Raw genomic sequence first — 26,685 nt, 5'->3', positions numbered from 1 at the left:
AAAAGCGAGTACACATCTCTATGGACAGAGCCAAAACGTAAAAAAGAAAAAGGCGAGCAACCAATCAAACTTCCTAGTTGCGCTCGAAGTAGCCCTCAGTCTCGAGCATGAGAATGATCTCGTGCACGATGCTGCGGACACTCTGGGTGGAGGTATCGACAGTAAGGTTGGCGTTGGTGGGAGCCTCATAGGGGTCATCGACACCAGTGAAGCCCTTGATCTCACCACGGCGGGCACGCTCGTAGATGCCACGCTTGTCGGTCTTCTCGCAGTACTCGAGGGGAGTGGCGACGTGGACGAGGAAGAACTGACCGGCCTGGGAGACGGCGTCCTTGGCGTACTTGCGGGAACGCTCGTAGGGAGCGATGGGGGCAGCGATGACAGCGGCACCGGCGCGGGTCAGCTCAGAGGCGACGAAGGAAATACGCTGGATGTTGGTGTGGCGGTCCTCAGCGGTGAAGCCCAACTCGGAGGAAAGCTCGTGACGGACGGTATCACCGAGCAGCAGAGAGACGGAGCGACCACCCTGCTGGTTGAGAGTCACCTGGAGAGCACGGGCAATGGCGTCCTTGCCGGAGTTCATGTAACCGGTCAGGAAGACAGTGAAACCCTGGGTAGCGCGGGGAGGGTTGGACTCGCGCAGGATCTTGACAACCTCGGGATAGGAGAACCACTCGGGGATGTGGGCGCCGGAGCGCAGACGGCGGCGCAGCTCAGTACCGGAGATGTTCAGGGTCTTGACACCCTGGGGGACCTGGTCAACGGGGCGGTACTCGTCGGAGTCGGGCAGGTAGGTGACCATCTGGAACTCAACGACCTCAATGCCGAGCTCGTCCTTGTACTTCTCGACGGCGTGCTGAGCATCGTAAGGACCGTAGAAGTCCTCACCCTTGGAGTTGCTACCGGGACCAGCGTGATCACGACCAACGATGAAGTGGGTAGCACCGTGGTTCTTACGGATAATAGCGTGCCAGATGGCCTCGCGGGGACCACCCATACGCATGGCAAGACCGAGCAGACCCAGGACGGCCATGCCGTTGGGGTAGCTGGGCAGAAGAGCCTGGTAGGCGCGGACACGAGTGAAGTGGTCAATGTCACCGGGCTTGGTGAGACCGACAACGGGGTGGATCAGGACATTGGCCTGGCGGGAGCGAGCAGCGCGAACGGTCAGCTCACGGTGAGCACGGTGCATGGGGTTACGGGTCTGGAAAGCGACAACGCGGGACCAGCCCAGCTTGTCGAAGTGAACACGGAGTTCGGCGGGAGTGTCTGAAGATCCGCGTTAGATCAATGGCGCAAATAATTACAAATCAAAGAAAAAAAAACAAAACAAAACAAAACTTACAGCGCAGAGCAACATAGTCGTAGTGGTTCAGCTTGTTGACGGCATCAATCTTACCACCAATGTAGTACTCCTGAGCGGTCTCGTTCAGGTACTTGATGGCGGGGTGCTCAGGGTCACCACCGAAGACGAGCTTGCCTTCCTTGGTCCTAAATAAGGGGAACATCCACGTCAGCCCTGCCCCACTACCAAAAGCACGGTCCTTGATCTCTCATATTGCGTAACAGTTTTGACGTCAAGGCCATGGCCAGAGCCGCCACTCATCTCCGGGGTCAAAAAAAGGGGGGAGAGGGGCGGGATTTGTTTGGAATGAAACCAATGAACAAGAATCCCCAGCTAGGAGATATCCAAGCCAGAAAAAAATTCATAGCCGGTTCGTCTCGGAGAGGGATCGGCAGGAAAGTGCGGCGAAACCGGAGATCAACCCCTCCACCACCCCTCCCAAAATTATTGCCCGAGCACGAGAGCACAGGAACAGGAAATAAGAAAATAAAAATAACGTTATAAACTCACTTATCGGGGCGGTAGATATCGTCAATGGTCAGGATGGCCAGGTTGCGCTCGTCACGGAAATCACGCAGGGTAATGCGGGAACCAGCCTGCAGCTTGTTCTCGTCGATGGTCTGCTTGCTGACATCGAGGGTAATGGGCATGGAGAAGACATTGCCATCAGCAAGGCGGCAGTCCTCGCAGACACTATGCACGAGTTAGATATTGCGTGATCGAAGTCCAATGGCATCATTTCTAAGCATACCCGTTGTAGTCGGCCTGGTTCATGAAACCTATGGGCGGTGAGATCGAAAGTTAGCCATTACCCCTCTAATGTATGCAAGGTCCCCCTCTCCCCCCAAAAAAGGAGCTGTGATCTTGATTCCCCCCATTCAACCTCAGAAAATTGGCAATGAATGCAGTGGCAGTGGAATTGATCATAGAGCTTTCTGGGTCGCGATTGGGAAAAATTGGGTCAATGGAAAGTGGGAATGGATGAACTCACCCTCCAGAGGAGAGAAACCACCGTTCATGATCAACTCGAGATCACACAGCTGGCGCTCAGAGAGCACAACAGCGGGGAGAGTCTCGGCCTCAGCGATGAGCTGCTCCTGGCGAGGAGCATCGCGGGCAATCAGGTCCTTGAGGACACCACCGTGAGGAGCGTTGGCCATGGTGTGTGAATGTGTGTGTAAAGAAGAAAATCAAACGAGACTTTTTTGAGGGAATCCCCAGGTAATATACAGAAGGAAGAAAAGTGGAGGAGGAATCGGAAAGAGAAAAATCAGCCGTCTTATCATGCTAACCAAGCTTCGGTGTCGTACGTCTCCCAGTGACAATCATGGCCTGGACAGTCGTCAACAGTGGGTCCAACTGGAGTCTTGGCTGCGCCGCATCATCCAGACAGAAACGTGAACCAGGGGAACTCGGGACTATCAATTCCCTTTTGACGTTTCGGATTTATCTAGAATTATTTCTTTCCCCCTTCTCTACGCGCGTTGTGCTTCATCCAGGGTCTCTGATGGAGTTCCGTGGTTTCATCTAACCGTTTTCTGTATCGGAGGGTTACAGTACATCATCCTCCACTGATGATCCAATCCTTAATGTCAGATACATATTACGGAAGTATAAAGTCTGACCAGGTGGCCACTTCCCATAATTGATACACTAATAAAATAGTATTAGCCATCTGTTCCTAGTACTCCATACTTGCGTCCCCAATGAACAGTTCTCCGGCCGCGGAGATCGGGGCCCGTACTCGTTTACAGCGGGGATCATCTCCTCTCTTCCCTGATTTTCAGGGGGCGGCATTTTCTCCTGACGACGTATATACTCAGCCCTCCCGGTGACGAACCCTCGTCCCACTGCCCCTGAAATTGATATAGGGTTCATGATCCCTGAAAAGAACTCGTATGTTCTTTATACATCTGTGCTTCAACGTCGATGGCTGGCGCGGCTTCGTGCCACGTGACCGTCACGCAACCTCCGCCAAAAATGTCGTGATCGAAGGCTCGATTCATCCGAGAAAAGTGCTTGGCATCCACTTGGATCCACTACCACCTTTTTTGGAGCACTTTGATGATGGCTATGTCTTCAGTACCTTCCCGGTGTTCCACGAATAGAAATGTAGAAAATTTATCTAGACCCTGAGTCCCTGAAATTGAATCCCTGAAAACTTAACGTATGTGGTATCTGGTTTATGTACATGTAACTACAGAATCTAATCCCCCTCCCCACTGAGCCGAACGGTTGAAACTCTTCAAATTTGGGATAGCAACGATGCGGAGTCCCTCACCCCGTGCTGATTGTTTTGTTGGCAAAGTCTAATCCATACCATCCTAATACCTCCACGGACGGGTGTGCGGCTGAGTTGTACTCATCGACCAAGTACGTCTGGATCTCCGATTCAGATTGTTGTGCCAAGTCAAACGACCCAGTCTTTTCCAGGATGTAGAGCACTGCCACCTGCGAGAACTCCACGACCCCTGAGGGAACACTGGTGGCTGTGGCGGATGCCGTAGTTGTGGCTCCGGTTCCGGTGGTGGTTGCCGTGGGCGAACTGGTGGTGGTCGCGGTGGAGTCCTCGTCACTGGACGATTGAGTATTGGAGGAATCGGCTCCACTATCATAAAGAATACCGTTGGAAGTGGCCATGGCGCGCGCATGCACCACGTGGGAAACACCACTTAATCCAGCCAATTTTGAAGGGGTTTTGTAGGTCTTCTCTTCGGTGTCAATTTCGACTGGGAGGGTAACTGCGCGACGGGCGTTATCACTGCTGCTGCTGCTGCTGTTGCTGCGCTCCACCTTGCTAAAGGCAACCAGCTCGTTCTCGGTCTGGCAGGTAACATTGTTAATGCTAAAGAGAGCCATGATGGTCACCCCGTCGAGTTCGATGCCGAATTTCGAGTCCGATTGATCCAGTAGAGTGGGGATGGAGCTGCCCATCGTCGCATTTTTGTTGACGCTACCGTTGTTCACTTCCGCTGCCACACAGGTGCTATCGCCGGCGATACTGCACTGGATACCCATATATCCCTCCGCGCACACGCAGGAACATTCCGTACCACTTGATACGCTGACGCCGCCGTTGTGACAGGGTGTCGATTGCGCGCAAGATTGGTCAGTTGCGTTCTCATTGGGCACAGCGACCAGGAAGACTGGGAGCAGAATGGCGAGAACGACGATGATGAAAATGACGATACAGAGAATGATGAACCACTTTCGAGGCATTCCGCAGCATCGACGCTTGGGTTTCGACGCTTCGGGCGTGTCGTCGTGAGAGGCGAGAGGCTCGACATTACGTAGATTAGACCGGCCGAAGAACACCGGCCAGGAGCTGTGTCCGTCCGGGGTCGGATTAGGAAATGACGCCAGAATATCAGATAGGGATCCAGAGTTGCGACCCCGGTGTCCTAGATACCGTTAGCACTGACTTCTTGCGCATAGGGCTTACACCAAACTCACCTAGTTCTCTAAAGTCTGCACCTGCACCCGCAAGATCAGCCCGGCTGGCAGTCTTTCCCCGGTCCAGGTTCGAGGCCAATCGAGTAGCGCGTCGAATCAGATCCGACAAACTCGAGAGACTTCCACGGGCCTCCGCATCCCGCACAGCATTCATGTCCAGCCGCGGGGGCTTTCTTCCATTCGGCCTCTTGTCACTCATCGTTGGCGCAGCCAAAGGCAGGCCCTCGAGCTCTTTTTCCAAAGCGCCACGGTACGTATTATCATCCTGCTTAGCGAAGCGCGGCTTCTCAGGATCCACGCAAGACTCTCCAGACAGCGAAGAGATTGACCCACGGCGCACCGGGCTAGGGGTGCGGATTTCTGTGCGGCCAACGTTTACGACTCGAAGTGTGCCTGCCGCGACTGGTGTTCCTACAGTATTTTTGCTGGAATCTTCCTTGGTGCAAGCGGGTGTGAGTTCGGGCATATCAGGAATCGACACTTCGGAGCCCGGGCTCGACTTCATGATTGTACGCATTGTGGGCTTCTGCCTCTTGCCAACGCTAGCACTGCGCACGGGGCTCGCTATTTCATGGCTGTTGGTATGGGCATCCTCTTCTTCGCTTGACCCGTCGCTCAGGTATGCTTCCAGAATGTCTGATTCAGGAGGTCCAGACCCCCAGCTGTACGGGATTGCTCGACTAGAGGCGAAGGATCCCAGTGTATAGCGGGGGTGGGGCATCTCCTCTGGAATCGGCGACACAGAAGATCTACGAGCCTGGCTGCGTCGTGCACCTGGGGGGACAGCACTCAACCCAGCCGGCGGGCGTCGCGGTTGAGCTATTGGCAAAGGTGGCTCTTGAGACGGGATCGTAGCCATACCAGCAGTCGACGAAGTAGCAGAGTAGGTTGAATGCCTGAAGAGATCATCAGTTGTAATCGAGATACGAGGAGTCAAGTCCACGGTGCTCGTTGGACTAGCGGAGCCATCGCTGGTCAACGGGCGAGGCGGGTGCGGCTGCTGATGCGGATTTGGATGCGAAAATGACCTTGCCTGCCGTGTTGGGTAAGGATACGGATTCGGGTGAAGGTTCACACTGGGCGCGGGGCTCTCGCCACTTCGTACAGAGTAGATCGATGGCGAAGGGATCTGCGAGGGCACATCACTAGGGCGTGGGGGCCGAAGTGGTGGGGGCCCTCGGGGTGCCATGAAACGTGGATTATGGGGGTTGAGAGGCCGAGGCTGCAGTCCTGATGCTGGCAGCGGCCACTGCGTCTGGTGAGCGGCCTGTCTGACTGGTGGAGGAGGCGGTGGTGCTGGGACCTGGGATGTTGTTCTTGTTGGTCGTACTCCAGCTTCCAGTAACTGGCGCGCTCTCTTGACAGAGCCTGAGCGGCTTGGCTCATTTCCCGATGAGTCCGGGCTTGGCCCTTGATTGGCATGATCTGGGGGAAGCATTGGTCCCTTGGCCTAGCTGTCGAATCACAGATCGGTTGTTCGTATTGCGGATCTGCAGCTAGGGCTTACTATAGCATCAAGTAGGCGGTGATAAAGTCTGAAGAACTTTAAATCTGGCCGAACTCTGCTGGATTGCGACAGTATGAACTGAATAGCAGTGGAGAATTTGCTCGATCCCCTGATCAAGCGATGAAAAGAATGTATATAGCGGTAAGACGCGGAACGAGTGAATGGTGTCGTTTGAAAAACAAAGCAGTGAATTCTACAGCGACTGCCTCAAACAGTCTACCGAGAATGATGAGCTAGAACCACTGGTTCCAACTGCCAAATATCTATAAAGAATGTAAGGGCATTCAATGCCTCTGGAATGGAAAGAGAGTCAGGATTCGGCCCAGGCAGATCATTGTCTATAGAACGAGGCTTACAGTTGGACAATGTGTCGAAGAAATAAAAGAACGAGAAGAGATCGCAGATATCAAACCAGCGACGTTTCAAACAACTGAGCCTGGCGATTATCGTTCATCTTAGCTGTCATGGCCGGGGATTATGGACACCACCGTGGACTTACAAAGAACGAAAGGAAGAAGGGGAAGAGCCTCCAGCTCTCTTCAGAAAGTCGCTAACAAAGAAAAGAAGAGAAAAGGGAGAAAACGCCAACAATGTCGGAATAGTCCCCAGCCTCAAACCCCCGGTTTTAGATTAAACCCTGTGCGAAAAAAGTAATTGTCCCGGTGGAGCAGGCTAGCTTGATTAATTAATCTTTGGTATCCGTGTCTCCTTGCAATCTCAATCTTTCCAGGTCACCCGATCTATCAGAGACGGGCCTGGCAGACCAATCACACGGAGCCCCTCAACCTCCCTAGCTCTATCAAGTCGAAGCTCAGAATTTGCGACCGTCGTATCCTATCAGAAACCCTCGGTACAACGCGCAAGAAAACATGAGATCCAGGCACCTAGACCCTGCGACGAATCAAACGTGGGTGTTGGGGCCGAGCGAATGACAGACGACGCTAGACCAGTGGGGTTCGTTCCAGACGTTAGTCTCCGACGCTACGTCTCACATTGAGGGGCCATGGTCGCTTACCATGGCAAAGCAATCAGAAACTAGGAACGGGATATTTGACTTTCGATTCTCGTACTAATTCATCCCAAAAGAGCTCTGACGTCGGACTATTTGGGTGTTATGAACACAAGCACATACGTTAGGTGGTACGGAGTGGCCTTAATTTAGTCAACGCCAGGAGTGAAACACTCTAACGGCTAAGAGAACAAGACCCGATCACTACAGTGCTATGACCACAGCACAGGGCAAGTGGCCGTTTTTCTAAGACTGAATTGGCCACGGCTTCGGAAAACCGTATAAAGGGGGACTAAAGCAGACTTATACCCTAGAAGTTGGGACTATACAAATGGCGGAGCTCACCCATAAAAATTTCCACCGTTCACGTCGTAACGTTGATCCTGGTCTGTGGAGCCCATGCACTACGGAGTCCATCTTTGGATCCAAGCGGGTCTGGCCCTGGCTCCAAACCTAGCTCCATAAACCCGTTGTGAGAGCCCTTGGATCAACAGTAAATGATCAACAGTTTGACAGGTCTGCGCTCTGTAGCCATGAAAGATTGGACATGGTTCGTCAGATTCTGGTGGAGGAATTTAACCTCCAAGTTCCGTCCGTAGTCTTTTGATCTGGTCCTCTAGGCCGCGCATCTCGACCACCACGGCCGCCAAAGCCGGTACTTCGTTTTGAATACCGTCGGTAAAGGACTTTTGAGCATTGCGTAATGAAGGCGGCACCAGGATTCCGAACCAATATAGAGGATCACTGGGTCTAGATTTCTTGGCCGCCTTGGACTTGACAGAGCATTTGGCAGGGGCGGAATCTTCAACTGGCGAATCGCTCTCGGCCCCAGCACCGGGGGTGTCGAGTTGCGATGTCTTCTCCGAGTCCGAGTCCTCAGACTGCAATTCTTCTTTTGTCCCCACCTGCGCTTCGGGTGCGCGGCTTGGAGTATACTCGATGTTAAACTGGTATTCGTACTCATTCGATTGGGCGCTGCTAGCCTCTGTCGAGTTTGTGGATCCGTCCTCCTCGGGTGCCCTTTGGATCGCACTGTTGATATCGACACGTCAAAAAATGGTCAAGCCCAACGACTTCATCTAGAGTGACATACATCTTCCTGGTTGCTTTCATCCGCTCATCATAGTAGTCCGCGCCATATCGTCGGCCGGGTGGACAGGTGTAGTTTGCATGGGCGAGGGCAAGAAATCCCTAGGCAGGATTAGCGGTGCACAATATGATGACTTCGCACAACAGAATCATATACCGAAGATAATTGCTTTGCCAGCCCAGACTGTAACTCCTGCTGTCGATCAAGCAGGTGCAAGTACTGTTCCAGGAGAGTATCCAACGACTGGAGCAAATCCGCTGAAGCTGCCGGGGTCTCCGCGGACTTGACCTCGACCTCAGGAGCCTCCGACCCTGGTCGCGATGCAGGAGGCGTGGGTATCTGGGGCATGATAAATGATAGAAGAAGAGACCTTCCTCATAAACTATCAATAATTGAAGAATGTGACGCAAAAGTTTGTGGGGGAGGAAGAACCATGGAGCAGGAGCTCGGCCCCGGTAACTCCGTCATTGGCGACTCCGAACGCAAAAGAATTTCCCGCCCTGCGCTTTGCCCGAGATCACAACTCTCTTCACTCTTCACCCCCCTACCATCTCTGGCTGGAACTGTTGTTGCACTGTTTCCAACAAAGCATCTGAAGTCTATCGAACTCGTTTGGTATCGAACCTTCCCCTCGATCTCCTTGCGATATCGCTGGAAACTGTACCGCCACCTTCGTCAACGCCATATAAACCCTGCAGTCGCACGGCACCTATTGACACAAACATTGTCCGCATCCTCTTGGATTAGACCGACAGTAAACGCACGCTTTTGGTGATCCTTTTGCGACGATCAGACCTGTCAGTGATAGTGTTGTGGGACGTGGTGGCACCGATATCTAACAATCAAATAGTTTGACAGATCGCACCCGTTCTCCCTAGTGACTGTCTTTTCTTCAACAATTATTTTATCTCCAATCCCCACTCCAAATTTTTTATCATGTCTGTCGCCAGCTTGCATCGCGAAACCGGCTTCCAGGTGCGGTCTTTGGTAAGTCATGCCCGATGATATTCGATCAACAGAAAACGCAGTCCTTAAGTGCAGCGCAATTGTCTACATCCAACTAATATCGGTATTTGCTTGGACAGTTCCGCTCTCTGATGCGCCAATCGACTCAGTTCTCCAACTACAACTTCCGCGAATACGCCCGCCGGAAGACGCGCGATGCGTTCCGCGAGCACCAAAACGAGTCGGAGGACCGCCGGATACAGGAGCTAATCCAGAGTGGTCTGCAGGACCTGCGTTTGCTGAAGGTTAGTTGATATATTGATCCACCATTTGGAGCGCGAGATGGGTTGCCTTGGCAGATGATTTCCTTCGGTGCATTGTGTCTGAGATTCACTCCAGGACCTCATCATGGTTCATGTTACGTCAAGAAACATCAAACTAACGTCTACGACAGAGGCAAACAATTATCAGCCAGTTCTATCAAATGGACAAGTTGGTGGTGGAGGGCCAGAAGACTGTAAGCACTTCCAACTAACGCATGTCGAGCTGCTCCGCTAATACATAACGCTCTTCAGGGCAAGGAGACCGGCGACCATGGCAGCATTGTTCGTCAAACGGAAACTGGGTAGGTTTTCTATTTGAATTTCCAAATCATTTCTTATGCTGACCTATGCTAGCTGGAATTAATCAACATAATTGAATGCAAATATTGCCAATTATTTCATCGCGTTGAATGAGTATTGCCACATTGAAGGTTGGGTTTGATTCTTTTCCTGTATTATAAACGAGCGCTGTCTTTGGAGGCAAATCATTTTTCCCGAGTATCAGAATAGAAATTTAGTCTCTCCCCTCTATGATTCATTAGAGCGTTCCAAGTATATCCCTGATTCTCTATGAATCGATATGTTGGAATATCACGTGATGATACTCCTTAGGACGAGATCCTGCGACGCTGGGAAACGCGCCGAAAGCAACTCCGCCCCCATCCACGTCGATTTCCCTCCGCCGCCTTCCACGTCGACCCTTTGGGTTTCTTTGGGTATCTTTTCATTGGTTTTTGCGTGGGGAGCACCCCAGGACCGGCCACAATGCCATCGACTGTACGTCTTTGTTGCGACCGCAACACTCTCATTCCGTGAATGCTAGAAGCTCCAAGCAAAGCTATTAAGCAATCAAGGAAGTACAATTTTCGATAGAACATTCCCACTAAACATATTAATAGTTCCGGTCATCACGTTCCGGCCGTCAACTCGACGGTAACCGCCGAACCGGCCAAATTGATCACGATGTCTTCGAAGGATTACCTGTTCGCCGCTGGTCGCGTCAACCATACACTCATTCCCAAGTTGCCAAGACAGAAGACTCCGATTTCACAGTACAGGGGCCCGGTGGAACTGCTGCACTGCCGGAGCTAGCTATGCCGCGGGACAGCCAGCTTTTGGGCGCAAGCAGTCGCGCCCTCTTGCGCGCCGCTCGTGCTGGGTGTATCTACATCCACCAGAATGCTCGTGCTCCTGATGAGGACGACAAAACCGTTGCGGATGGCGAGGAAGGAGCCGGTGCTCATTCCGCGGATCGCACTTTTACCAGTCGCAAATGGATGACACTTCCTAAACATCTGGAGCCTGCGGAGGTGGAGTTTTTGGCGAAGAGACGATCTGGCTTACCGTCTCTTTATGGTGGTTCAACTTCTGTCGATGGATCTGGGTCTGGACCTGGTCCCATGAGACGCACGAAGTTCAAGAAGACCGACCCTGAAACGGGCAAGATCTCCATTTATGAAGCGTGGGTCCCCGAGGGACATCGCATTGAAGGCGAGATCACTGGTGACGTCCAGGCTATTGTTCAGCAGAGTGCCATGCCTGTTAGTTCTGAGATGCCCGCGCCTGGCACCGTTGTGGAAGGCGTTGGTATTGTTAATTCAGAGGGTGTCGTGGTTGCGGAAGCTGGCTCAGCTTCTGTGATGACCCCACCCAAGAGACGACCCCCGCCACCAAAGCGCAAGGGTAAGGGCATTGGCAAAGGGAGAAAGAAGAAGGTCATGTTCGCCCCAGGAGAAGGAGCTGATGCTTCGACTGTGCATGGCGTTCCTTCTGGTACAGGTGTTGGTGATGGTGCTCCTAAGGACGGACAGGATGCTTCACAGATGTCAATCGACCAATCTGGCCAGGACGACGATGAAGATGATGGTGAGGATGTCGATGACAGTGATGAGGGAGACGAGTCCATGATGGATGCGAAAACTCCGGAAACCCCACAAGCCCCATCCGTCGCCGAGTCTGGGGACCAGCCCACAGTTGATACTCCAGCTGATTCCAAGGATGTTGAAATGTCCGACGCGACTTTCGAGCCACAACCCAATGTCTCAGAGCCTACTGTGACGGGACAAGAAGCGGTCCCACCACCCTCGGCGACATCTGAGGCACCGCAAGCCGAACCCCAGGCTCCGGCTGCTTCTGACGCACCTGCTCCTGCTACAGAGAAAATCGAAAATGTCTCAACTGAACAACATAGTGGTCTTGATTACCAATTAGCCGGTGCGGGATCACTAGAAGAACCACCTGCAGCGCCCCATCAACCCGAGGCCCCATCTCACTTGGCATCAGAGACGGTGCCCAAGGAGGAGTCTGTAGCTCCTGAGCCCACTCCTGCCGCTGGAGCACACGCTACTTTGCATTCTATCCCCGCAGAGCCCGTGCCAGAGCCAGTTCAGGTGGCGGCGGAGGTTCCAGTAACCGGATTCAAGGAACAACCACAGCCACCCGTTGAAGACGCCTCGGCATCTACTAGTCTTGATCGGCCGATTGGGAAAATTCCTACAGAGACGTCGAATGAGCCGGACCGAAAACCATCCGAACCCATCGACGCACCTATCCCATCTCCAGCTGAAAACCAAAATAACGAGCCTGCTCCTGCTTTGAATGAGACAAAGAGTGACCAGGATTTCCCCAGTGTCTCTGATCCTAGCCTTGATTCCGCAAAGCCCAATGAAGATGTGAAAATGGGTTATGCTCACTCAGAAACCCCGCAACCAACCCAACCAGAGGAACCTATTGCACCCGAGGCTGCTGCTACAAAGCCCGCCTCCCCCTCACCTCCAGTAAACCAAGCCCCTATCGATGAGGCTCCCCAGCCCTCTCCCCTGGAGCCAGCCGCTGCAACCTCGACGACCGAGGAAAAAGTTCCAGGTACAGGGGTCCAACCAGAGGAGCCAGCTGAGACATCACCGCCTGTGCCAACCGAAGAGGTAGTCCAGCAAGAGGCAGAACCTGCACCTACCCCTGCGCCTGCACCTGCTTCTGTGCCTGCTTCTGCTCCGGCTCCAGCCCCGGCTCCCGGAGAGAAAAAAAGATGAGCTAGAGCCGCAACCCGCCCCAGCTCCCGAATCTGCATAATTTCGATCATGTATAATATGAACATTACATGATTTCAGCCTGAATGCGCCTCTGCGATTTCCTTTTCTTTCGTGTTTGTTATCTTCACTGATTTTATGATGTATGTATCCTCGGTTTTTGCGGCGTGATTGGAGTCTTGTCTGGAGTCGACATGATCGATATAGGCGTATTATTTGTAACATATTTTTTCAACTGGAATTGATTTTGATATTTCCAGATTTCTGACAACTTTCTTCTACTATAAAATGTCTGAATACCCGAGCTTCCATACACTTTGGTTCTCAACACTAGAAGCTGCAGATTGCTCATCAAACTGGCCCAATATATATCTAAGACTTGGTTGGACTTTACAGCCCAAACGTGTTTAATTCCAAGGTTTTCTACCTACCCCAGATACCCACAAATCAACAACATCTCGAGGCACACAGACAGCATCAATCTGACTTCCATCAATACCGACAAAGAACCCACCCATAGCAAACCCACTTCGTGACCATGGCGCAGATGAAATAGACTAATAGAAATTCGAACATGAGAAAAGAAAAATAGACTAGGGAATAATGGGGAAGATAAGAATAAAAAATAATAGGGAAATATGAAAGGAAATAAAAATAAGTCAGCGCAACCAGGACTCAAGGAATAAGCCAAACGCCATCTCAAGTGCCAGGTAACGTAACGGGAAGATGCCGAGCAGGGGTGATTAGCTCAATGGGCAAGAACAAAACAATAGCGGGAAGGGGAATGGGTTGATCTAGGCCAGTAGGTATATCTCCCCAATCGGAGATGAGAGTTTAAGGAACTCTGCATGTAGCCTGAAAAAATCAAGGTTCAACGACCAAGAGTGAAAGCTGTGTAACAAGCCAAATTGTCTGGTCCAATATTGTTGGGCTTGATCTAGTGGCGTCCTTTCACAATTTGAGCGACACTGCGGGCTGCGCTCTTCACGCTGCTGCCCAGGCTTTTCTTGCCCTGTGCGGTCTTACCGGGGCTCTTAGCTGAGCCCTTTGCCTTGAGGGTAGGCATCTTGACATTTACAGGGGCCTTTGTAGGGGCCTTTCTCGCGACGGGTTTGCGGGGTGACTTTTTCTCGGCCTTGGGTGCTTTGCCTTTCGCAGGTGGCTTGGCTGGAGATTTGGTCGGAGACCTGCTTCCATTCGCAGCGTTGGCGAGGATTTGCTTCTTAGTTTCAGCGGAAGGTCGCTTGAGCTGGTTGGTCTTTTTAGCCGGTGAAGTAGCTGCCTTTGCCTTCGCCGATGTTGTCTTTCGTTGGGGGGCACGAATGGCCGCCTTAACTCTCGATGCTGCTTTGACTGTGGGCAATTTGACGGTCTTTTTCTCTAAAGTTTTGGTCTTGGTTTGGCCACGAGCTGTGGTAGTGGTAGTCTTCTTGGTGGTTGTCTTGCCCCGCGCAGTTGTGACCTTGTTCACAGCCTTCTTGACGCCGACCTTGATGGATTTCGCACTGAGCAACTTGCGCTTCTTTGTTTGCGCCCCGGTTCCAGCCGCCGTTGCGCGCTTTCGCTTCGTACCACCAGTCTTGGCGACCTTCACGTTGGCAGCCTCTGCTTTGGCACGCTGGTCTTTATCTTTCGGCCGAGGTCCAAGGATGCCGCGACAGTTTGGTGCTCCACAGCGGCATTGCTGGACATTTTTATTGGAGTAAGGGCTAGAAGTAGTCAGTAAGTGCTGGTAGAACGACTGCACGATGAACCCACTCAAAATTGTAGTCGTAACTCAGCTCATCTCCAGTCATGATCCCTCGATCTCCTGCGAATAAAGCCATGCGTGGCTTTCCGCCAACAGTCCATTTCTCCATTCGACAATTGGGCTGACAAGAGTGGTTGACAAATCGTGCAATGGATCCTCGTGTGGCGTCAATGATCATGTTTTGATCGAAGTACATTAAATAATAACACTAGTCTCTGGTCAATAACCTCGCAGCATAGGATCCTCGGCCATTTACTTACTTCGTTGTTCTTATACACATTCCTCATTCTCCTTTCACACTCGAATTGGGTGATGATTTCTCCAGTGTACTCCACGATGATCTGATTTGGTTCGAAAGATCGGTTGCTACGCACACCGTATCCTCGATCCTCAGTCTTGATAACCTCCACGCCAATATTGTACTTGCCACCGGCCTTTGTTCGGTTCTTAAGCTCGCTGAAGTTTCGGTTGCCACATTCTGCACCTAATCGGCAGTTGCCATTGTCACACTCGTAGAACATATAGCGATTCTGACAATTTTCATCACAACCGGTATCTTCATCGCACATACAAGTAGACAATTCTACTTTCTTGTTTGCTTTCCATTCGCTGGCGGCGTCGCCCACAAAGACATCTAAGAAGAATCGATTAGCTCTAGTCCCCGTTACAATAAGTGTCGTGCCATAATAAATTGAGACATACTTTTGTTGGTCTTTCGCCACTCGTCTGGTTTGGGTTGACCTTGTGGGAGCGGAGAGAAAATGTCAAATGGAAGGAGATAATCCCTTTCAGTCTTTATAAGTCGGAGCCCGCCAAATATCGGCATGGGAAGATGGCGCCGTCGCCTGGTTATATCGAGGCTGGTCTTTCCTGAATTCTTGCTCTTTCGCTGCTTTGGGGGAGAATTGCTTGCCTCCTGTCCACTGTACAGCCCATGTTTCATCCACACCTTGGGCTTATATTTGACAACGGGCGGGGCAGTGGACTCCTCGGAGGGCGTTTCGTCCTTGGATTTCAGATTCGATAGATCGCTCTCGGAGACCCGCCGCTTTTTAGCTGCAGGCTCTGCTACAGAGGCTGGCCCTTCTTCCTTGGTCGGCGCAATATGCCGGGGACGAAGACTAGCACGTCGACCAACCTCTTTGCCCTTGTCACCAAGATCCCTCGAGCGCTTACCTAGAACACTGTTGGCTCGTTCCATAAATTCCGAGGCCTTGCCCAATAAACTGGCGCGAGTCGATCGACGTAGTGGTTGACGAGAGTCGTTCTTGGGGTTTGATTTTGCCGTAGCCGATTCCTCATCCTGAACCAGTGCTCTCTCTACACGCTTTCGTAGAGTCCGTTGTTGAAGCGAAGTGTTCATATCTTCGGGCTGCAGCTCCTGCGAGGACTTCGAAACAGGGGTATCGGGAGCCATTGAGTGGTCTTCGATCAAAGTATCATCAGTAGGCAGGGCCGAGTCGGTCCGCAGCGACGACTGCATCACGGCGATACTATGTCTGAGCCCAGATCGCGAGCGCTTTGCCTTGGCCAGACTGTCTACATATGCCTGGCTTGATGAGGTGGTGCTCTCATCCTTCTTGCCCGGGGTATTCTCAAGCGCCTCGGTGGCCCGCAACGATGCGCGTACGACTCGTGTTGATCTCCGCCGCTGTGTCGGTTGCTCCTCCGTCGACGCGTTCTCATTGTTGCTTGAAGTCTCCGAGCGGCTAGCCTCTGGGGTGAGGAGCTGCTCTGGAATGTCGAGGCTCATCGTATCGTCGGGGGTGTCGTGTGTAGCAGGGACGTCAGCGAGAGCGGGAGTTGCGGACGCGGCCAGGCGGGAGGTTCGGCGCGCCATGTTGGACTGAAGATCCACAGTTCGGGAGAAAGACAATCCACCGGGTGGGTTCGTCCTTCTCAAGATGGGGTTGAGTGAGTAGTTGGGTCGGGTGATATCAGGGGTGGAAAGGTTGGAAGATCAGCAGCCGCGCGCCTCTTATCAATTGAGGGCGAATGGGGATGTCTGACGCGTGCAACATCAACACCCACCTTGCCAACGAAATTGCCGACGATCCAATCAAGGGCGAGCGCAGAAAGGAGTTCAAAAGGCGTATGACATGGCAGCTGGAATGTTTAAATTCCTCAGAAGTCTTGCTCCCGCATTAATGGATTCTACGCGTGATTTATGGCATTTGGTGGATTGGAAACATTTCTACAGCTGAAGCATACAAACATCTGTCTTTATGTCTTTATTCACAGGACACGGATACTTTCTCCATGGAATGATAGAATATTTAAGCGGGAGGCCCGAAGGTAAAGGAATAGAAGGTAGGGGGGCAAGTAAGACGTCGGATATTCACGACTGGAGATTATCCTGGGATCGAAGCATCGATTCAGGAGGAAATGTAGACAAAAAGGAAGGTAAGGAAGATAAGGAAGAAATAATCCAGAGAATGTCAATGACATGATAATGCCTCGCCAGAGGTAACATAGCAGATAGGAAATTATGGAAGGGTATGAGTGTAAAGATTAGAACAGTAGAATGGGAAAACATATCCCAAAAGCGGTATATGATCAAGAAAGGAAATCGTGGCGTCTTCATGGGTCATAACCAGGGGAATTGAGATATTGCTTTTATGGTGGTGGTTCCTATTGATGGGGACCAACCTCTTGCATCTCAATCCCCGCCTGAGACTCGACGTCACGGTGAACGAGATACTTGCGCTTTTGCATAGCATAGCGTTGGTCGCCCTCTTCGTATGACTGCTTGAACTGCATGTAGGTAGGAGGACGAGGCCGTCCCAGAACCGAGATCCAGTTCTTCAAAGCATTTCCTTGGGTAAATGGCCGGTGGCGATCAGCCTTCGCAAACTTGTGGGAGTTGAGGTACTCTCGAGTGGTTTCACCCCGACCAGTTAAGAACAAGTGATAAATCCAGAGTGACAATGGGTAAGGGGTGGCAACGGCACCATAGATAAACATTGCAAAGGGCACACGCCATTTCGCAATCGAAGCGCCGAAGGAAATATTCTCATTTGACATGTAGACCAGAATATGTGCCAAGCTAGCACCGAGAAGGAACAAACCAAGTAAGGTGCCCCAGCTGACGAACGCGAAGAAGTAACGGTAGTTGCGACGTCCAACACAGTTGTTCAGCCAAACACAGTGATGATCGAGTGTCTCCACACAGTTATCACAAACACGGCAGTGGTAGCAACGAGGCGGCCGCCAAATATTACACGTCTTGCAGTATTTCACGGGAACATCCATAGCGGCAGACTCCGAGGTAGCAAGCTTCACCATAACCCAATCGTTTGTTGGTGGTCCAAGAGCTAATGGATCAATCGCGGGATTCGTTGGAGGCATGGGATGGACATTACGAGGCATGATACCAGGGTCAACAACGGATGCATGCACAAAAGACGAGAAGCAAACGTAGAAGACGTATGCAAAAACAATAGGAATGGCAGGGGATATGTTGTGCCATAGCCAAGGAGCTGAGAATCCAAAAAACAAGGCCGATGGAACGACCAGCAAAACTCCCGTGAGAATGTTGATGGGCTTGTCTCTCGAGTTCTGAAGTCGACCACCGCCACAGAAAAAGGTGTTGCCAACAAAGTATTCGTAGTTCTTGCCCATGTTACCCCTTGGTAATTGCTGCTTCTTGATATCTGCAGGTCCAGGGGAAGAGCCAGCGGAGGAAAGCCGGGAATGACCGCGAGGATCATGCCCATTTTGAGCAGATCCCTTGTTCTGCGATGTCAAGAATGAGAGTGGGGACTTTGGAGGCATATCGTGCGGGTTGTGCACGCTGTAATTCACATTAAGATTCAAGTGGTCGGGACGCTTTTTGCTATTTTGGTCTCGATCCCGTAGAAGTCGTACGCTCTCGCCCAAACTTCTTATTGTTGTATTGCCTATCGGGCTGGCATTTGAAGTATTCCGATCAGGAATAATCGGATCTGTGAACTCTGTACCCCGCGAGGGTGGGGGCTCCATATCTACGGGAGGGAGAGACCCCTGCTGAAATGTGCTGTTCGAAATCAGGCTTCTTCTATTTTGACTTGTCTGATCTCCCCACTCGTCGGTCGAAGATACTGTTCCCTTGGTCATTGGTCGAGTGCCTCGGTGCGCCTGTAGTCGTTGCGAACTCATTGGACGGAAAAACGCCGATGCAGTTAAAGAAGGAATATGCGTCCTGCTCAGCCGACTGCCCGAACTTCCTGGTCTGCTTGTCATTGAGTTCCTGGTTGGGGGTGGACCACGTCGGGAGGCCGAATGACGCTGTTGTTGGAGAGATGGTTGTGGTGATGTAAAGGATTGCGAGTTCTCTCCATCTTCGGATGCCATATCCGTCACTCGCGATGATATTCCTCCCACTGAGGGAGGCCGCGGAATGCCCAGAACATGTTGCTGGGCCGGGGGCTGGTTCGTGTCGCCGGTTTCGGGGCTGTCTGCGGAGTTCGCCATGGTTCAGGATCCCAGGGAGGAGGGCAATAGATGGGACTAGCAGTTTGCGCGTGCTCTCATATTCGTTCCCGTTGGTGATTAAAAAATTCGTTGGTTGCGCAAATGAATCGCGATGTATTGGGGGTTGGCGATGCTCCGCAGAGCGAAAACGAACTTCAAAAAAAGAGCGACGGTTGGATGACGAAAGAATCTAAGGAGAGACTGGAGGACTAAAGAAGAGCCTGCAAGATAATTAGTATTCAAGTCTCCGGGTGAATGGGTTGAGTGTGCTCTTTTCATCTCAACGCGTCCGGAAATCCGGGGAGGAAAGATCGCAGAACCCCCTGATATAGAATGAAAAATAGTAACAAGAGACGCAACACACCTTTTGGCTGCAATGCAATCAGAAGTTGAATATTATAAAAAAGGACAATCAAGACCCAATTACATCACCCTCCTTTAAATCACCAACGAGGAGAGTCAAAGGCAGGAGATGAACAACCGCGACTAGCAGATCAGAATCCCGAAGTTCCCAAGTCCACAAATCGATGAGCTCAATTCCGTGCTGACTCATCTACTTTACCACGTGACCTGGGAACATCATTCGATACTCACGATTCTCTCACACCACCCCGTCTCCAGCCCTCCGCGATAACCCCCTCATCCACGCAAAACCCGCTGCCACCATGTCTTCGATCGCTGCCATGGCTTCCCGCCGGGCTCTGGCTCGCCAGCCCATCTTCCGCGCTACCCCGCGCCGCTTCATGTCCTCCAAGGTCGAGGAGGCTAGCCTTGACAAGGCTCCTAAGCGTGATCCCGAGCTCTACGTACGGATATCCTGCTGCCATTGACCTGTCCAAAGCCGCCCAGTCTAATTCCAATTGCTATAGGTCCTTCTCGGCATCATGTCCGGTGCTTTCCTCGGCGCTGGCTGGTAAACACCCCCCTCTTCCCGCGCCCAACTACCCGATCTTCCGATGCTCCTTGTGACGTTTGGGTGGCTAACCGCCACCCCGTCGTCATAACACCCGACCAACGGATCGATGAGCTTCGCATGCAGTGTCGCAAACGAATTGGAAATTACAATTGGCTAACTTGGATATTTGCGACTTATTAGGTACTTCGGCTCCAAGCCCACCTCCGTCACCTCCGAGAGCAACGTCCGTATCGGCGAGAGCTCCATGCCCTGGCACGCCGCCTCTGAGGATGGCAAGATCTACAAGTACCAGTACCACCCCAACGGTGACAAGAGCCAGCCCCTCCGCGCTGCCCCTAGCGCCCTGAACACTGTCATTGTTCCCAATGTCACCCTGCCTGAGGTATGCAGTCCCTCCAGCCTGTCTGGCCCTAAGCCAGCTTTTCCTATGCTAGTCACCAGCTGCCGTCTCATTTATCATGGGCGCTTTTCCTCGGTCTTTTTTTTCGAATTGCTGACTGATTCGCGTCATCTGATAGGACCTCCACGAGAAGTTCAACAAGTACGGTAAGGAGGAGTGGGACTACTAAATTTACTGAGTTGAGTCCCTTTAAAAGACGTTGTGAGAGCAACATGCCGTTTCAACGGCTAAATGCTGTATACTACTGGTGGAGAATTGGGGAGAGTGGCCTTGGACTTGTGTTTGCGATTACCAGAGATTTGTGCATAGTATTCCGTTTTCGTAAAGAGAATCAATTGACAATCTGTCTCTTTCTTATGTTTAATTGAGCTGATTTTCTTTTAAACGAACTCAGGATTAATTCAAGCTCCAGGGTGCTTGAAGTTACTTTTATTGATGATGCTCCAAGTTCCAATGGTATTGTTTTGTGGATATATATCGAGGTGCGCCCACATTTAACATCCCGGTATCACCCGTCCCGCGGGTTTTATTATCTCTTCTAGCCAGATATTGACCTTGAAGATCCCTTCCATATTAAATATCTATGTATGGTTAGGCGTCTGTATGATCTCTATTAGGGCCGCAACTTTACTATCAAACGTAAGACCCACCACGACTATGTTAAGGTAGGTAGACAGCCAGGTGATTTAGAACCGAGGACGCTCGAATTACAATGGTCTTTTTTTTTTTTTGGAAGTTTAGAAACAATAATTAACTCTAAACATTTCAAAACATTGAACAAATCACTATGAATGTTTCAAAAAAGGTTCATGATACATGTTAGGAGATTTTAGCAACACACTCCGAACTTTCCATCCTCAGGTGATCCAACCGCACACATGTGCAGATTCACACAAGCTGTGATAATTACAGCTTAGTAGCTTCGTTGCCCTCGCTAGCAGGTTTCGCCTCAGGGGAACTAGACTTCTCAACTGATCGCTCATTGCCCTGCGCAACGGAGGCAGGCCTCTCCGGTGGGATCGAGTCTTCCGGACGTCCGCCAGTCTCAGGGTTCTGCCCCTCGACGTCTGGGTGCGGGGGCGCGAGTTGACCATCCACAATGGGAACCTCATGTGCGTGCTCGAGACGGGACTTTGCTTCATAGCGAGTCTCGAACTTGACATTACCGTCGGCGCGGAGGGAGGCGACTAGTTCCTCGGGAAGGACGTTGCCATGCTGATCACGGTACTCAATGCGAGCCATGGTGCCCGCAAGTTTGGGAGACGTGACAGCGGCTTCCTCTGTTTGCTGGTCTTGGGGATTGCCCACAGGTTCTTGGACTGGAGGCTGTTGAGGTTGGTTAGGTTGCTCAGGCTCCTTGGGTTGCTCCTGTTGCACCTGAGGGGGAGGCGCAGGGATGGGTGTCGTTGGAACTGCCTGGCTCAGGGCAGGAACCTCAGAGTGATACTGGCTCAGCTATTGTTGAATATTCCATGTCAGCCACACGTCTCGTCGGTTTCACTCAATATCCTCGACGGGGAGGCTTCCACGTCGGAACACTTACGTCGGTGTGGAACCTCTCGCAATCGAAGTCCCAAGTATTCAGGAGCTTGGCCTTGTAGCAGGCACTCTTGGTCCAGGGGTTGCCGTAGATTAAGGGCGAGTACACAGTGAAAACAGCGATGGTAAGGAGCACGAATCCAGCCATGAGAGTCTTTCCAATACCAGGTCGCGAGGCAATACCAAAGATCTTGATACGGTTCAAAACAAAATCGAACTGTTGGCAGAGAACCATAATAGCAAAGTAAAGAGCCGGCAGGTAGTGATGCAGAAAAAGTTGGCGGGCCATCAGGTAGAACGGGAAGTAGTGAAAGAACCATCCCAGGACGCTGGTGCCAATTTCGTAGTCGAAGCGCTTCCATGAGACATGGCGATAGTCGTTGCAACTGCGTTGCCAACGAAGGATCGCAATGGCCTTGAAGACAAGGTAAATGCCAATAGCAGCAGTGGATGACCACCAGATGAGGGGGTTACCTAAGAGGTAGACTTGGCGGGCTTCCTTGCCCCAGAAATTGATACCGCGGAGCAGAGTAGGCCATGATGGAGGACGAGAATCCCAAGCGTGGGACTCAACCAAACCAGCGTTGGTGGTCCACATCACCTTCTGCAGCTCCCAGAATTTGCCCAGGAAGCCTGGGTTGCGATAGTTCACTCGTTCGGCATCGGCCGGCATCATAGGGTGCGTGTTGGACTCAATGTACCAAACACTGTTGGGCAAAGTACCAGCACGAGCACAGGTGACTTCTTGCTGCTCAAATCCCCAGTCCGGAAGCTTGACCTTGTGGGAGAATAGAACGCAGCCAGTCATGACGTGAACCAGCCTGAACTTGGTTTGAATGGTCCGAAGACGCTTCTTAGACAAGTCTCCCTCGGACATTGAGGGGACAATCTCGACCTTGAACAGATCATTTGCATCTCCAGGGAAACCTTCATATCCATAGGCCGAGACCTCAAACTGCCAGTCAGCCTCTGTCACTGGGGGACGCTCGTCGTGAGAGTGAATGCGTCGGTGAGTTAGCAAATGGTAAAGCTTGATGATGGCTCCATCTTCGATAAAGTTATCGGTAGCAGTAAGGTTGTCCCAGGCAAATGGTCCTTCAACCTCTCCATAGGAGCCTAGGGGCTGAGTTGAATTCTCCAGAAGGAAGACGTTGTTCTCATCCTTGTGGGGGTAGAGCGTGATCTGCTGCTGCTTGCTACCAGTTGGGTACATGTGGTTGTGCGAGTGCAGATATCCACCCTGAGTGTTCAAGTGACGAAGGCTGACACGGGATCCAAAGGACACATCAGCTGGCACATCTTGCATTCCCTTGGAGTTGAGGGTAGCCTGGAACTCCGAGGACATGAAACCGTCACCCTCACCAGGATTCACCAGGCAGGTGAAGTGAATCGCGAACATGGCCATATAGAATCCAAGAGGAAGCACGATCAGACAGAAGGCACGGGAAAACAGGTGCTTGAACCACAATCTGGGTGTGACAGTGTTTGAGTCTCCGAGGACTACCCACAGCTGGAGGGCTGTGAGAGACCCAACCCAGGCCATGGTGAATAGTCCAACCCATTTGACACTGAGAGTGGCACCAAGGGAGATACCTGTTGCGGCCAGCCAAAACCACCAGGGACCTCGGAAGGCATAAGCAGGTCCCAACTCCTGTTGGTTTGAAAAACATGTGAATGCCAGAGCAGTTAGGGCCGTGAAAAACACCAGCGGGGAGTCCAGAAGAATCAGGCGGGATTGAGTGGTCAGTGCATTGTCTATAGTTTTAGTTAGTTCGATATGCTCATTCATGAAAGCTTCGCGAACCTTACCGAAAATCACAACGCTAGCACCCATGACTGCAGTGGAAGACCGACAACCACTGGCCTTGAGCGTAAGGAACATCAACGAGACCGTTAGAACACCCATGATCGCTGGAAGCATACGCATGGCGACATAGGGAACGCCAGGCTCAAGGTAGTCCTTGCCAATGTCCTTGAAATCGAATTCTCCATCAAAACCAGCCAGCCAACCTGCTAGCGTAAGTAGCATCTTGGCCAGAGGCGGGTGCACATCCATGAAGAACTTTCCCTTGATATACTTGCTGGCAAATCCACCGAAACTGTTCAGGGGGGTATCCATTAGCAAACACTTCCTTGTTGTGTGTATGGAACTGAAAGATCGAAACATACTGGACTTCATCGAAGACTACACTTGTGGGTTGGTAGATGCGGAAGAGACGCACGGCGGCGCCAATTAGCGTCACCAGTACGAGGAGTGTATAGTCGGAGGTGGGGAGGTTGAAAATGTCATTGTCCTTGACACCATCGGAGGCATAGCTTTTTGGTGGAGGTTGCACCGGTTTACGGTTCTTGGGTCGTGGCGAACGACTGGGTGAGCGACGGCCACGGCTCTGTGGCCGCACAGCCAGAGTGTCTTTGCCTTTCTGACCCATTGTCACGATCTCCGCGGATGCACGAGGTATGAGGGCGCAATCAACCGGAGGGTAGGACGGGGCAGTCGAATAGAATGTTGACGGGAAAAAAGCAAGGAAAAAGATGTAGAGTCGGATAACGAACTAATCGCTGACAATTAATGAAATCGGGGTCGAGAAAAGTAACTGTTGACAGCTTTGCTGCAGCTCTCAACAGCCGTCACCACAGAAGGTAGACGATTTAATGATCGTAGATGGTCAAAAGAAAAGACCCCATGACAGGGTCTGAGATAATAGAAAAAGAAAAAGAATATTAAAAAAAAGACGAGGATGAGGGAATGGACGAAAGCAGAGAAGAGAGAGGCCAGATCGACCGAGGCGGAGTGTGGACAAGAGAAAGCGGCCCCTTAAACTTCAGCCTCTAGTTAGCGCCGAGGAGTACTATGAGACTGCTTGTTATATTGTGCTACCTTTGAGTTGAACGATGACAAATACGATACTTGGGTTCAATTCATTTTAGTCTATATATTTCAATTTAGATTGAAGATTCTGAGTGAATATACAACACAATATGTACATAATGAATTTCGATGAATGCGGAGTCAGGTGCAAATGCAGACAAACAAAGAAACATTTACATAATCCATCGGAACCAGCACCGCCACATTTCACACCTGACACTTAAGGTTTGCGTGGCTGGAGGCAGGTTGAGAGTAGTCAGCAACTTCCATGAGGCCAAAAAGAACTCCCCGGTCCTATCACTTCTTCCCATCGTCGTCGCCATGGACTCCTCGAATGGAAATACTCCTTTGCCGGAGGATATGAACAAGCCTCCTGAGGGCTTGGTACGTCCTCCTAAGGATATTCAAGGTAAGTCTCAGCTTCTCACTTCACGCGACAAGAAAACAGCTAATCTCGGAACACAGCTATCGTCGAGAAGACCGCCGGTTACGTTGCTCGGAATGGACCAGTCTTTGAGGGTATGTCTCCTCAAGAACATTCCCGCCGTGAATAATGGCCTCATACTGACTTCTGCCCATCTTCATCTAGACCGTGTCCGTGATAAGGAAAAGAACAACCCGAAATTCTCCTTCCTCAACGCTGGCGATGCTTACGCGCCTTTCTATCAATGGCGCCTAACCGAGATCAAGGATGGCCGGGGAACATCAATTGCTGCGGGACGAGCGGGCGAGGCTACTCCTGCCGCCGAACCTGAAAAGCCCCAAGGCCCACCAGAGCCACCTGCGTTTCATTTCTCTGCGCGCATGCCAATCAGCCATGCGCAGGATCTTGAGGTCGTCAAACTCACTGCACTCTTCGTCGCCAAACGAGGCAAGTCCTGGCTGACCGCACTTTCGCAACGGGAGGCCCGCAACCCTCAGTTTGAATTCCTACGACCCTTCAATAGTCTCCACCAATTCTTCACCCGGCTAGTCGATCAATACACCATTTTGCTGCGATCAGAAGGCATAGACGAGGCAAGCACAGAGCAGAAGCGCATCGCCGAATTGGAGAACAGTGTGAAGAATAAGTATCATGTTTTGGAGCGCGCCAAGCAGCGCGCCGACTGGGTGAAGCACCAGGAGCTACAGAAACAAGAAAAGGAGGAATTAGAGGAACAAGAGCGAATTGAATATGCACAGATCGACTGGCACGACTTTGTGGTCGTGGAGACGGTTGTGTTTACCGAAAGCGACGAGCAGGATGATCTGCCTCCCCCAACATCGCTTAATGACCTGCAGTCCGCTTCCCTGGAGCAGAAAGCCGCCATGTCTCTCAACCCGCTGCGTATCGAAGAGGCTATGCCCACTGATCTCGATGCTCCCACCTATTATAACGCTTCTCCGGCCCAACCCCAACCGGTTTTCGCACCCCAACCTTCCGCTTCCCCATACCCAGCACAATTCCAAGCCCCATACCCACAGCCCGCTGCGGACTACAATGCACAGTACCCGCGTGCATTACCGATTCAAGCGCAGCAAGCTCGACCTGAGACCTCCACTCCGCCTGTCCCGGGCCAACCCCCGATGCGCATTCGCCAGGACTACGTCCCACGTGCCCAGGCCCGTCGCCAGCAAGGTGCCACGGCAATCTGCCCGAATTGTCACCAGCAAATCCCCGTTGCAGAGTTGGATGAGCACGTTCGTATCGAGCTTCTTGACCCACGCTGGAAGGAACAGCGCGCCAAGCAAGAAGCGCGCAGTGCCACAACCAATCTTTCTACAGCTGATGTGGTCAACAACCTGAAGCGTCTGGCCAGCCAACGCAGTGATGTATTTGATTCTTCCCTTGCACCTGGTATGGACACCGAGGAAGAGGCTCGTCGCAAGCGCATGGCTCTTGGTGGCCTGACAGATGGCCCGCTCCCTCCTGGCGCCTCTGCACCTCCCGCGCCGATTGGTCCCCCGGGTGTGCATAACCCCCAGAGTATGAACATCGAAGACCAGATCCGACACATTCATCAACGGGCCCGGCAATGATTTCACGTTTGATCCGATAAAGGCTGACCAAAGTAT

At 51.8% G+C, this 26,685-nt stretch overlaps 10 protein-coding genes across 10 annotated transcripts; 4 read left to right on the top strand and 6 right to left on the bottom strand.

Moving 5' to 3' along the window:
• Nucleotides 1-73: 73 nt before the first annotated feature.
• On the bottom strand, nucleotides 74-2,509 carry sC (sulfate adenylyltransferase; the record flags this gene model as incomplete). The annotated part of the gene is made up of 5 exons (XM_057117991.1): nucleotides 2,337-2,509; nucleotides 2,097-2,124; nucleotides 1,856-2,038; nucleotides 1,346-1,491; nucleotides 74-1,269 (listed from the first exon to the last, which is right to left on the bottom strand). Exons 1-5 carry the CDS (start codon nucleotides 2,503-2,505, stop codon nucleotides 74-76), a joined length of 1,722 nt encoding a protein of 573 aa, XP_056971026.1. The 5' UTR covers nucleotides 2,506-2,509.
• A 1,113-nt stretch (nucleotides 2,510-3,622) lies between these two features.
• On the bottom strand, nucleotides 3,623-6,236 carry N7484_007603 (uncharacterized protein; the record flags this gene model as incomplete). Its single annotated transcript, XM_057117990.1, has 2 exons — nucleotides 3,623-4,746; nucleotides 4,799-6,236. The coding sequence occupies 2 exons, from the start codon at nucleotides 6,234-6,236 to the stop codon at nucleotides 3,623-3,625; spliced, it is 2,562 nt and encodes an 853-aa protein (XP_056971025.1).
• Nucleotides 6,237-7,889: 1,653 nt separating this feature from the next.
• On the bottom strand, nucleotides 7,890-8,752 carry N7484_007602 (uncharacterized protein; the record flags this gene model as incomplete). The annotated part of the gene is made up of 3 exons (XM_057117989.1): nucleotides 7,890-8,346; nucleotides 8,408-8,505; nucleotides 8,561-8,752. The coding sequence occupies 3 exons, from the start codon at nucleotides 8,750-8,752 to the stop codon at nucleotides 7,890-7,892; spliced, it is 747 nt and encodes a 248-aa protein (XP_056971024.1).
• A 588-nt stretch (nucleotides 8,753-9,340) lies between these two features.
• N7484_007601 (LYR motif-containing protein) lies at nucleotides 9,341-10,036 on the top strand (the record flags this gene model as incomplete). Its single annotated transcript, XM_057117988.1, has 5 exons — nucleotides 9,341-9,391; nucleotides 9,490-9,654; nucleotides 9,804-9,866; nucleotides 9,925-9,974; nucleotides 10,027-10,036. 5 exons carry the CDS (start codon nucleotides 9,341-9,343, stop codon nucleotides 10,034-10,036), a joined length of 339 nt encoding a protein of 112 aa, XP_056971023.1.
• A 401-nt stretch (nucleotides 10,037-10,437) lies between these two features.
• N7484_007600 (uncharacterized protein) lies at nucleotides 10,438-12,704 on the top strand (the record flags this gene model as incomplete). The annotated part of the gene is made up of 2 exons (XM_057117987.1): nucleotides 10,438-10,449; nucleotides 10,572-12,704. 2 exons carry the CDS (start codon nucleotides 10,438-10,440, stop codon nucleotides 12,702-12,704), a joined length of 2,145 nt encoding a protein of 714 aa, XP_056971022.1.
• A 934-nt stretch (nucleotides 12,705-13,638) lies between these two features.
• On the bottom strand, nucleotides 13,639-16,291 carry N7484_007599 (putative histone-lysine N-methyltransferase (Ash1); the record flags this gene model as incomplete). Its single annotated transcript, XM_057117986.1, has 4 exons — nucleotides 13,639-14,410; nucleotides 14,460-14,659; nucleotides 14,712-15,085; nucleotides 15,154-16,291. The coding sequence occupies 4 exons, from the start codon at nucleotides 16,289-16,291 to the stop codon at nucleotides 13,639-13,641; spliced, it is 2,484 nt and encodes an 827-aa protein (XP_056971021.1).
• A 791-nt stretch (nucleotides 16,292-17,082) lies between these two features.
• Nucleotides 17,083-18,903, bottom strand: erf2 (palmitoyltransferase ERF2; the record flags this gene model as incomplete). The annotated part of the gene is made up of 1 exon (XM_057117985.1): nucleotides 17,083-18,903. One exon carries the CDS (start codon nucleotides 18,901-18,903, stop codon nucleotides 17,083-17,085), a length of 1,821 nt encoding a protein of 606 aa, XP_056971020.1.
• A 665-nt stretch (nucleotides 18,904-19,568) lies between these two features.
• N7484_007597 (uncharacterized protein) lies at nucleotides 19,569-20,388 on the top strand (the record flags this gene model as incomplete). Its single annotated transcript, XM_057117984.1, has 4 exons — nucleotides 19,569-19,709; nucleotides 19,773-19,816; nucleotides 20,000-20,201; nucleotides 20,338-20,388. The coding sequence occupies 4 exons, from the start codon at nucleotides 19,569-19,571 to the stop codon at nucleotides 20,386-20,388; spliced, it is 438 nt and encodes a 145-aa protein (XP_056971019.1).
• A 737-nt stretch (nucleotides 20,389-21,125) lies between these two features.
• On the bottom strand, nucleotides 21,126-24,190 carry pmt1 (protein mannosyltransferase 1; the record flags this gene model as incomplete). Its single annotated transcript, XM_057117983.1, has 4 exons — nucleotides 21,126-21,674; nucleotides 21,763-23,513; nucleotides 23,568-23,857; nucleotides 23,928-24,190. 4 exons carry the CDS (start codon nucleotides 24,188-24,190, stop codon nucleotides 21,126-21,128), a joined length of 2,853 nt encoding a protein of 950 aa, XP_056971018.1.
• Nucleotides 24,191-24,951: 761 nt separating this feature from the next.
• N7484_007595 (SURP domain-containing protein) lies at nucleotides 24,952-26,649 on the top strand (the record flags this gene model as incomplete). The annotated part of the gene is made up of 3 exons (XM_057117982.1): nucleotides 24,952-25,039; nucleotides 25,096-25,149; nucleotides 25,220-26,649. 3 exons carry the CDS (start codon nucleotides 24,952-24,954, stop codon nucleotides 26,647-26,649), a joined length of 1,572 nt encoding a protein of 523 aa, XP_056971017.1.
• Between the last annotated feature and the right edge of the window lie 36 nt (nucleotides 26,650-26,685).

This window comes from Penicillium longicatenatum (assembly GCF_028827895.1).
Source record: "Penicillium longicatenatum strain IBT 33135 chromosome Unknown contig_4_segment0_segment0, whole genome shotgun sequence".
NCBI classification, from domain to species: Eukaryota; Fungi; Ascomycota; class Eurotiomycetes; order Eurotiales; family Aspergillaceae; genus Penicillium; species Penicillium longicatenatum.
This window is presented reverse-complemented; position numbering and strand designations above follow the sequence as displayed.